This window comes from Macrobrachium nipponense, chromosome 1 (genome assembly GCF_015104395.2).
Source record: "Macrobrachium nipponense isolate FS-2020 chromosome 1, ASM1510439v2, whole genome shotgun sequence".
NCBI lineage: Eukaryota > Metazoa > Arthropoda > Malacostraca > Decapoda > Palaemonidae > Macrobrachium > Macrobrachium nipponense.
In genome coordinates, this window is record NC_087200.1 from 40,324,801 (window position 1) to 40,336,951 (window position 12,151).

Below are 12,151 nucleotides of genomic sequence, written 5' to 3' on the forward strand. Positions count from 1 at the left end.
CTACTGCTCAGAGAGGTAGCTCGGGAAACCATCTCTTTCGGGGCCACTAAGAGCTAATCTCTTCTTTAAAACTTTCCTCTAAAGTGGAAATGGACGAAAAACATAAAGGTCTAAGTTTTGACCACCCTAGAAGAAAATAACAAACTATTCATGCCAGAAATCATGGCATAGAGAGCAGTAAACTTCAATGTTACTTCCTCATGTAAAAAAGAAAGGTTGTATTGCTGTAGTAGACTTTCATCATCTCATCTCTGATTAGATGGTCTGGTTGCTTAAGACCCCAAAACTGCCAAAAGACAGGTTGTTTGTAGCGTTTTATTCTCTTACACAGTCTAACTCCCAAATATTTTGATGTTTTCCAGAATGCTCCCCAATCTGACCCCTAAGGTACTTGAGGACGATGAGATGTCTTGGATCTACAGGTCTAGAGGACCCCAACCAACACTCTTGACTGATCTGTCTGGAAGATGAGGCCTGACCATTACTTAGGAGGAAAAACTGAATTGGTCATTCTTAGATGACCATGTTATCAAACATCACTTAAGAGACCAAGTGACCCAAAAGAGGTAGCTACTTCTTAGCTCAAGGATTTGATGGGACAAGATTCTCTCAGCATTAATAGAAAATTTCTACCAGTCTGAAAAGCCCAAAAAGAGAAGGAGCTGATCTGCATCCGACATAAACTACTGACTTCGTCGGAAGACCATAGACTTGTTGGCACTGATCAGAATGCCCAGCATTGAGGTCAGATGTAGAAGAGGCAATGCTTCATGCTCAAGAAAGCCTGCAATAAATTAAGAAAAACTAACCAGTCATCCAAGTTTAGGAGAACTCACACTCCTAGCAGATGACACCCTCTTAATAATGAAGCCAAAACATGGGAGAATAATTGTATCATCATGTTCAGACCAACACACAAAGCTTTGAATTGGAAGACCTATTCATAAATGACAAAGCACAGATACTTCCTCCACTGAGAATGACTCAGCACAGAAAAGAACCAGTAACACTTCCAGAGGGCTACTGAATGATTCCATCGAAAAGGGAATAAAATGAGTGAACTTACTGAGATTGGAAACATCCAGTCTACAGAGAGACAAAGGCTCCTACACCTTTCTTTTTTTGGGGGTGGGGGGCGAACAGTAGGGACTAAAAAGTTCAATTGCTATTCCTGGACACCATAATCCTTACCCATAATATATTTGATCGGGTGCCTAACTAATGGCAGAAGTTAACTCATATCTTCATGTTTACTTATTTATTTTTCCTGAACCACATAGGAAAAATTGGGAAATGGATCAGAAGTAGTGAGAGAAGAATAAAACCAGAAGAGGGGAAATGAGTAGGGTAGACTTATGACTAGACCTAACTGATTGTCTATGTAAACTAATGGCCTCTTGCATTTTCCGATACCTCATAAAATTATTCATTCACATGAAACCACTTCTCACATTCTCACACCAAGAACAAAAAATAAAATCACACTCAATACGCCTACCAGAAACCTCTGCGTGACCATCATACTAAACCACATACATTCGGTTTACACAACTTGTTTGTACAGAACCTACCACTTCTATCTCTTCTTGCTGTAGATGACATCGTGGAAAACAGAAAACAGTCGTTATACTGCACAGGAGAAACAACCAGAAATAGTCACAATTATTACAACCAGTCCACCCTATATGCACAAGGATACGGCAAGAAGAATCTGACAAAAGCGTAAACTTTCCAGTGTCACCTAGTGGGAAACAGGTGATTGCAAACATTCCATCTGGTTAAGTCAAGCATTATTCTTTCATTTATTTTGAATGATAATCGCAGCTAAGAGCACAGAGATGTAAGATATCTTTAATAGTAGGTAAAATTCATCCTAAATAATTTGATTTTATTATACTGGTTAAAGGCCACATAGAGCGAAAGACATTAGTTATAAGATGATTGATTGCTGAAAAGATAAAGTATTTCTCATCATCATCTAACTTTCTTGAGGTTATTATACTGGGAGATTTACCTGAAAAATCAGAATCAGTTATTTTTCTAACAACTACAATAGCCTTGTACACTACGACGTTCAGTAAACGCATCTATAATGCCTATTTGTGAAGGTGGGAAATGTCCTTATTTTCATGAAATTCACAGAGCAATATGTACCATTCCATTAAAAAGTGTCAGCGTTGCAAAGGGAAAGATAAACACACAGCGCACATAAAATTTTGCAGATCTCTGGTTCAGGAGGCGCCAAGGGGAAATTGTTCCATCTTGACAGCATTCTATAAGCCTTCTGAGGATGGCACTGAATGAATAGTTCCAATTTGCTTTATGGCCTCTGTTGGATCCGGCAGTAAATTGTGGAATGAAAATGTGGCTGACAAGTACTGCAGCTTCCCACTTTCTTAATCAATTTGTGAAAGAATACTTGCAAGATTGTCTACTAACACTACGTGTTTTACTACCAACATTTTCTGATTGGTTCCAGTGAAGAGAGAGAGAGAGAGAGAGAGAGAGAGAGAGAGAGAGAGAGAGAGAGAGAGAGAGAGAGAGAGAGAGAGAGATTTTAATATATACACAGGTACTACTCTTACTTAAATCACACAAGAGGAAAAAAATATTAACATTCTTTAGGATAATTCCTTATAAACTGGACAACAAGACAAGTTCTGATATTAGGTCCTCTAAGTGTAATTCGGATTTAAGGTTTTCCTCTTCACATACTTTGTTTATGTCTAGCATTATTTGATATCATTCCGACATGGGAAATAGAGTATAGTTACCTTGCATAACTGCTACCGTTTACCCAATTGCTATTATCCACCGACCATTTAAAGCTATTTTCAGTGCCTCTATCATTCAGTCCAATCCAATAATCACTTCCGATTTTACCTGTTGAGAAGAAATAATTTGTGAATACATACCTACGCGAAATGCACAAACGCATAAGCTATAATATATCATTTGCAATTACACTTTTCTAGCAAACGAATCCCGTGTACTGATTTTGTAATAATTTTACAAATTGTTAAGATAACATGAATACCAAAACATTATGACTATTATGGCCACTGCTTCCCCTTCTACATTGCTATCAATATTTATATAGAAAATATTGGTAACACGCACAGGATAAACGCATTTTTACTATTTCATTACTGGGTTTCCTTTCTTTTATCTGTTGACACTTCTGTAAGCAATGAATCCAAACAGGAGATACACGAGGAAACTCATGCTTTGTCACATCGATTCGAACCCATGCATGTTGAGCTAGATTGACGTGCCCATGAGTCTCTTTCAGCTCTTAGTCAGTGTTGAACTGAATTTTTACTACACAGAAAATACACATCCTCAACATTTTAACATTTTGTTTTCGAGTTATGTTTTTTTTTTATGGCTGCATATACATCTAAAAAGGACCTCAATAATACAGAAACTTCAAAACAAGAGATTAATTATTTCCAAACGTTCAGAGGCGCGTCTACCTCCATCTTCAAGGACCTTGGGCCCTTCTGGAAGGTGGAAGGTGACGCAACTCTGAAATAAAAAAATATTTTCTTTTGAACTTTATGTATTATTGAAGTTCTCTGATCAAGTAATGTCTTTATACCAGTGAATTTGTGTTGTTTGGATATCTCTCTCTCTCTCTCTCTCTCTCTCTCTCTCTCTCTCTCTCTCTCTCTCAGTAGCCATTTTGCTTAGTGAGACGTTCCTGCGTACAGCCTGATTAATCAACAGATATCACCAGTTTAACATACGTCTAGAATTTGAGAAGTATCTAGAAGTGTTCGTGAACTGTCGGTGATAAGATTAGTGTGAAAATAGTAGGATAAAGCGTCTACTAAGTTAGTTTATCAAGTGAAATACTGTAAATCAGATCAAGATGACAGTAAGTTCCAACTGTGGTAAGAAATGGCGAAATTTAGCGTGTTTAGCAGATTCGCAGTATGATGAGGTAGCAGGAAGGGAGCTGGCATTTCTCATCTATGAGATCAACAACAGCCCTAACCAAAAAGATACAAAAGCATTCATAGATATATTAGAAGGATATGATCCTTCAAACTGGAACAAATCAACAGAAAACATCTTGAAAATAATTGAAGAAGTTCCAAATAAAATCCAAGTGGTCAAGAGACTCATAAAGAAAATATACATAAATCAACATATTCCGACAAAGAAAATGAATAAGGTGAATCTTGTGAATATCCTAATTGATGCAATAGGAAAAAAAATACCAAAAGCATGCAAACTGTGTAAGGTGTGGTATAGCATAGTTAATCCACAAAACCTGATCAGAAAATGTGCTGCATGCAACATTCCGATGCATCCACAATGTGCTGAGGTAATGCAAGATATGAGAAAAGATACCAGAGTATTTTGCTCAACATGTCTATCATGGATAGACAATGTTATTAAATCAAGACTGAATGTACAAATAGTTGAGGATGAAGAAGAAGAGGAAGAGGAAGAAGAAAAGAGGAAAACGGAAGAGAAATAAACAAAACTGAAATGACAGAAAAAAATAAGGAAAACAAAGAACAAGATAAAAGTATGGATGCAGAGATACTCATTGATACTACATATGACGCAATCAAGCATCATACATACGAAGAAATAAATTACAACATGACAACACAAAAGAAAATCCCGAAGAGGCTCTACCCAGATTTGAACAATGATGGGAAAGAGGAAAAAATAGACAAGAAAGACAAAGTCTGCAACCTTTTGAAAAGAGGCAATTGCAGATTCGGAGAAAGATGTTACTACAAACATCCTAAGGTATGTCACAACTATGAAATATATGGTAAATGTGCATACCTAGACGGCTATGAGGATGATTGCAGAGATCTACATCCAAAAATATGCAAAAACCTAAAAGAAGGAAAAGGATGTAAGTTCGACAAAAAATGTAAATATATGCACCCTGTAGCCATGAATCAAAATCAAATAAATAATCAATCAAATAATAAAATCCAAAATAAGAAAGAAACAAATAAAGAGAGGAACAAAGAATAGCAGGTGAAAGAAAAAACCAAGCCATCACCGAGGTATGGTGCGTCCCCAAAATATTTCCAACCATCAGCTCCAAGATACAACTCAAGAGATAAGAACTGTATTTATGATGCAAGAGGATATTGCAGATACGGAGAAAATTGCAGATTCAGACACAAAATGAATAATTATGATGAAGGAAGATCAAATATTATGGAAAAGTTGGATTTTTTAATGTCAGAATTTCTGGAAATGAAGAAAAGAACAACATACCAGAACAGGAAGGAGACATGGGAAAATCCTTATTATTACCCATATTAAATGAAGGCGAAAACACGCAAAGTATCATAGTGATGAATGCGCAGGGATTAGTTCCGAGTAACTCAAAAAGAAAAATAGAGTACTTAGAAGAACTAACCCAAATTGAAAAGAAAATAGATATAATGAATATAAGTGAAACCTAGTATTCCCAAGAGACTGGGAATGATGATCAAATAAAAGGGTTCCAAACTTATAGATCAGATAGAAAAAATAGGAATCAAGGGGGAACCGCAATATATGGGAAAGACAAAAAGCAAGGAAAAATATATGAGAAATATAGTAACTCAGAATGTGAACTAATAGCGGTAGAATTTGAATCTGAAAAATTAATGAACATAGTAATATATAGACCCCCTAATACTAAAGAGTTTGACATAATAATAGAAAAATGGATGATATATGTAGAAATCACAAGGACTGGACTATTCTCCTATCTGGAGACTTTAACTTTCCTTTCGTAGACTGGAAAGAACGAATAGGAGATTGTGGTTGTATTTATACATATAAAAAAGAGAGTAATAGTAGTGCAGAAGATAAGAGGCAATTCGAAAAGCTATTAGATATGCTACTAGAATACAACATTCAACAAATAAATCACCTGCCAACAAGAAAGGAAAATACTTTAGACCTGGTATTTGTGAATGAGGTGAATTATGTTAAAGAAATAATAGTTTATAATACGAGTATTTCAGACCATAATGTCATAGAATTAACAGTCCATTCCAAAGCAAGTGAAAACAGAGATAAGCAAGAAATGAAAAAGTGGGAAGGATATGGAAAATACAACTTCTACAGTAAAAATATAAAATGGTCAGAAATAAATGAAGAATTAAACAAAGATTGGGATAACATTTTCGTAAGTGATGACATAAGGGTAAATACGGAGATACTATATAAAATATTAGAGAAAATAGTGGAAAAATATATACCGAAGAAGAAAAGTAAACATCAGTCTTGCATACCAAGAGACAGAAGGATCTTGTTCCAGAAAATCAGAAAGTGGAAAAAAGGTCTTGCAAAAGAAAAAAATGCATGGAAAGTTACAGAACTAAAAAGTAAGATAGAAAATACAGAACAAAAGATTATACAATCAAAAGAAAATGAAAAACGGGACTTGGAAGAAAAAACCCTAGTAAATATCAAGCAAAGCCCCAAACTATTATACTCGTACGCGAAAAAGATGAATAAAAGAAGAATAGAAATAGGCCCTCTAAGAATTGAAGGGAGATTGACGAATGAAAAAAAGGAAATATGCAACATATTGGCAAAACGATATAAGAGAGAATTCACCCCTAGAACTGATAATGAACATAATGATACAGAAGTAAGGGACGAAAATAGTGAATATTTAGCTGACATAGATATTAATGAAGCTGATATTGTGCAGGCTATTAATGAAATTAAAAATGGAGCTGCTGCAGGTCCTGATGGTGTTCCTGCTATTTTGTTAAAGAAATAGTTCATTCTATCGCAAAGCCACTTGCAATATTATTAAGACAAAGTGTAGATACAGGCAAGATTTATGATGAGCACAAATTAGCATATATTACCCCTAATTTCAAAAGTGGATCAAGACTAGAGGCAAGTAATTATAGGCCTGTGAGTCTAACATCACATATTATGAAAGTGTATGAAAGGGTAATGAAGAAAAATATTATGAAACATTTAATAAAAAATAATTTGTTTAATATAGGACAACATGGTTTCGTACCCAGAAAAAGTACACAAACCCAACTGTTAGTCCACCGTGAGAACATATACAAAAATATGAAAAGTGGAAATGAAACAGATGTGGTTTATCTAGACTTTGCAAAAGCTTTTGACAAGGTAGACCATACTATATTAGCGAAGAAAATTAGAAAACACAATATCGTGGATAAAGTAGGAAGATGGTTAAAAGAATTTTTACACAACAGAAAACAGATAGTTATTGCAAACGATGAGAAATCGGATGAAGCTAAGGTAATATCTGGTGTGCCACAAGGTACGGTGTTAACTGCAATACTGTTTGTTATTATGATTGCAGACATAGACAGTAATGTTAAGGACTCGGTAGTGAGTAGTTTCGCAGATGACACAAGAATAAGTAGAGAAAGTACTTGTGATGGAGATAGGAACGCGCTACAAAGAGACCTTAACAAAGTATATGATTGGGCAAAGGTAAATAGGATGGTATTTAACTGATAAATTTGAATCAATAAATTATGGAGACAGAGAAGGAAAGCTATATGCATATAGGGGACCTAATAATGAGACAATCACAAATAAGGAAGCAGTTAAAGACCTTGGTGTGATGATGAATAGGACATGTTATGCAATGATCAATAGCAATTCTGTTGGCAAAATGTAAAGCAAAAAATAGGAATGTTGTTACGGCACTTCCAAAACAAAAAAAGCTGAACGACATGATTATGCTTTATAAAACAAATGTTCGTAGTCCACTTGAATATTGCAATATGATATGGTACCCACACTATCAAAAGGATATTGCACAAATAGAGAGTGTACAAAGGTCCTTTACAGCTAGAATAGAAGAAGTTAAGGACCTTGACTACTGGGAAAGACTACAATCATTAAAATTATATAGTCTAGAAAGGAGAAGAGAACACTACATGATAATTCAGGCATGGAAACAGATAGAAGGAATAGCCGAAAACATCATGGAGCTAAAAATATCAGAAATAGCAAGCAGAGGTAGATTAATAGTGCCCAAAACTATATCAGGAAAAATAAGGAAAGCACACAGGACATTAATCCACTATGCACCAGCATCGATAATGCAGCGTCTATTCAATGCGTTGCCAGCTCATCTGAGGAATATATCAGGAGTGAGCGTAGATGTGTTTAAGAATAAGGTTGGAAGATGCAAAATATACCGGAACATGTACTAGTAACTCTCTGGTACACATTAGAGGTGCCTCACACTGAGGGACCTGGGGCAACCCGAACAAGATGTAAGGTCTGTAAGGTCTCTCTCTTTCTCTCTCCCTCTCTCTCTCTCTCTCTCTTTCTCTCTCTCCCTTTCTCTCTCTCTCTCCCGCTCTCATATATATATATATATATATATATATATATATATATATATATATATATATATATATATATAGCGGTAATCATCGATAATGCAGCGTCTATTCAATGCGTTGCCAGCTCATCTGAGGAATATATCAGGAGTGAGCGTAGATGTGTTTAAGAATAAGGTTGGAAGATGCAAAATATACCGGAACATGTACTAGTAACTCTCTGGTACACATTAGAGGTGCCTCACACTGAGGGACCTGGGGCAACCCGAACAAGATGTAAGGTCTGTAAGGTCTCTCTCTTTCTCTCTCCCTCTCTCTCTCTCTCTCTTTCTCTCTCTCCCTCCAGATAGAAGGAATAACAGAAAATATCATGGAACTAAAAATATCAGAAAGAGCAAGCAGAGGTAGATTAATAGTGCCCAAAACAATACCAGGAAAAATAAGGAAAGCACATAGGACATTAATCCACTACGCACCAGCATCGATAATGCAGCGTCTATTCAATGCATTGCCAGCTCATCTGAGGAATATATCAGGAGTGAGCGTAGATGTGTTTAAGAATAAGCTCGACAAATATCTAAACTGCATCCCAGACCATCCAAGATTGGAAGATGCAAAATATACCGGAAGATGTACTAGCAACTCTCTGGTAGACATTAGAGGTGCCTCACACTGAGGGACCTGGGGCAACCCGAACGAACTGTAAGTCTGTAAGGTAAGGTAAGGTCTCTCTCTCTCTCTCTCTCTCTCTCTCTCTCGCTCTCATAATATATATATATATATATATATATATATATATATATATATATATATATATATATATATATATATATAGCGGTAAGGGTTTAAATGGAGACATTTGTTTCATATGGGCGTTTATTCAAAGCAACGTTTCAGGGACCAGCCCCATTTTCAAGCTGAAAATTATAATAATAAAATGAAATTAAAATAATTACTCATCTAAAACCACACAATTACAATACATAAAGCAAATTAAAAGAACACCAACTAAACTCAAGTACCATTATTTTCCAGTAGAGGAATAACCGTTTTTATAAAGAGCGATTCGAACACCGCTAGCTGCTGCGGAGAAGACGCTTTTGAAAGGATCTTAAAGTTTTTATATTCAATACTGACTCTGCATTTCTTTGTGTAGTCACGGATGCTGGAAAATTCAGATGATACTTTGACTCCAGTACGGAAACTCAGCCCCCAAAGTCTTTTTAAGGCTCCTCCCATTCCTTCTTATCGTGTCCCTAAACATCTTAAGTTTTCTAGCTTTCACCGTTTACCAAATAACCACAATTTTCACAAACAAGCTATTCAAATAATTCACAAACATATTGGGACCCTCAAACATATTGGGACCCGAAACCTGTGGCCTCACTGTTTTTTGTAAAAGATCGGCTGTGCCCGTTGATGAGGTCGGGCGTAGCATATGAATGTAAGTGCCCCGCCTGTAATTCGAGTAATCGTACCGGCACATTTACATATCTGGTAAAAAGTGACTAATAGATCTACACACACCACACACCCACCCACACGCACACACATATACACACACTCATACACACACACACACACAAGCAACATATATATATATATATATATATATATATATATATATATATATATATATATGTATATATATATATATATTTATATATATATATATATATATATATATATATATATATATATATATATATATATATATATATATATATGTTGTTTGGGTGTGTGTGTGTGTGTATGAGTGTGAGTGTGTGTGTATATGTGTGTGTGTGGGTGGGTGTGTGTGTAGATCTATTGGTCACTTTTTACCAGATATGTAAATGTGCCAGTACGATTACACGAATTACAGGCGGGGCACTTACATTCATATGCTACGCCCGACCTCATCAACGGGCACAGCCGTTCTTTTACAAAAGACAGTGAGGCCACAGGTTTCGGGTCCCAATTTGTTTGTGAATTATTTGAATAGCTTGTTTGTGAAAATTGTGGTTATTTTGTAAACAGTGAAAGCTAGAAAACTTAAGATGTTTCGGGACACGATAAGAAGGAATGGGAGGAGAGACAGTCCTGTTAATAACGTGATGAATGATTTTGTGGGTTAGTTTCTTTGGGAAACAATTATTGTTAAAATACTGGATTAAATACTGTAAATCGGGTAATTATGTGGATTCAACTAAACTTTTCCTCAAGGTCAGTGCTGCAGACTGTCTAGCCCGGAATTGTCTAACACTATAAAAGAAAGAGAGAGAGAGAGAGAGAGAGAGAGAGAGAGAGAGAGAGAGAGAGAGAGAGAGAGAGAGAGAGAGAGAGAGATTACTTGTACTTACTTTTAATGAATTCATTCTCTTCGTTATTTGTTATCTTGGCCAAATCACCTCCAAGATTGTTGCATTCAGACTTTGCATTTTGCCACGTCATGGAACAGTTAAAGTAGTAGCAGGATTCATTAAACAAATGGAAGTTAGCTGGGCAACCTTGAATGAGAAAAAAAGGTATATGCATTATTCATCAGTAGGCATCAATTTACACTTGATATAGAGCTCACTTGCAAAAGGAGCAGGGATTACTTCTATGATTTCATGTTAACCCATTTTATATCTTTATGGTACAAGCACCGGGCCGATGACCAGAATTTTGACATCTTAATCGAGAATCCTGACAACACTTTAAGCAAGAATTTTCACTACACTTTAAGCGAGAATTTTGAAGACACTTTAAGCGAGTGTGAATTTTGACACCACTTTAAGTGAGAATTTTGACGACACTAAGTGAGAATTTTGAAAACACCTGAAGCGAGAATTTTGACAGCACTAAGCAGGAATTTTGTCAGTATTTTAAATATTATCATATCTAGAGGTCTCATGTCCACTTATTAGTTATAAGAATATTTTCAAGGCATGCATATCTGCTGACAAGGTATGAAGTATTTAGTAATTCGACAATTTATATTTTTAAACGCTTACTGAAGCAACGGACCGTTGATTAATGAAACGGATGTTGAACAGAAACCACATTATTATTATTACTGTTGTCGGATTAGTCATTATGAAAAGGCCATCAACGGAAAGTGATAAGTAATTACCTCTCACTGTAGTTGTAGTTGCAGTTGTGGTCGTGGCAGATGTAGTTTTGGTAGTTGGAGTCTTAGTAGTTGTAGCTGTTGTAGTTGGAGTCGTGGTAGTTGTTGTAGTTGGAGTCGTGGTAGTTGTTGTTGTGGTAGTTGTTGTTGTTGTGGCCGCAATAGCTGTTACAATTCATAAATATATATTTATATATCTATATATCTACATTATATATAAATATGTAAATGAACATATATATAGATATATATATATATATATATATATATATATATATATATATATATGTAAATATATATTGTGACGTTTATAGATCGTTTCGTCTACACAGCAATTAATTAATTAGTTTGATTTGGAAAACAGCAGCCATTTCCTCCAAATATCAGCTGATTTTTAGTAAACGCGGGAACCAAAACCCGCCAGCCAGAGGTAGGGAGTTCCCCAGTTGGGGGAATATAGTCTTTTGTCAGCTTTAGGGACGTATCTCGAAGGGAAGGATGTAGGCAGACTGGGACTTCTTAGGCCTATATCTTAAGCTCTTTTTCCTGTGAACCCTCTGCTGGCTGTATGTTCTGTTTCCAGGATTTGCCCTGCTCGTGGGGGGGTTAAGCTGATTCCCAACCCCCATGAAAAACACCTGGATTTGGCCCAAGTCGACTGCAACGCGACCTCGGACGGATGTCCGACCACCTGCCTATCCAGGGCGTGAGTGGCGCGCCAATAGACCCA

At 36.1% G+C, this 12,151-nt stretch overlaps 1 protein-coding gene across 1 annotated transcript in view; it reads right to left on the minus strand.

Moving 5' to 3' along the window:
- The window catches only part of LOC135218747 (G8 domain-containing protein DDB_G0286311-like), a 30,900-nt gene continuing 18,749 nt past the window's right edge, over positions 1-12,151 (minus strand). Inside the window, exons 5-9 of the mRNA XM_064255197.1 lie at positions 11,425-11,586; positions 10,670-10,816; positions 688-784; positions 328-484; positions 1-78 (exon numbers count right to left, since the gene is read on the minus strand). Coding sequence (XP_064111267.1) covers positions 1-78; positions 328-484; positions 688-784; positions 10,670-10,816; positions 11,425-11,586 — 641 coding nt within the window. The remainder of the gene's footprint in view (positions 79-327; positions 485-687; positions 785-10,669; positions 10,817-11,424; positions 11,587-12,151) is intronic.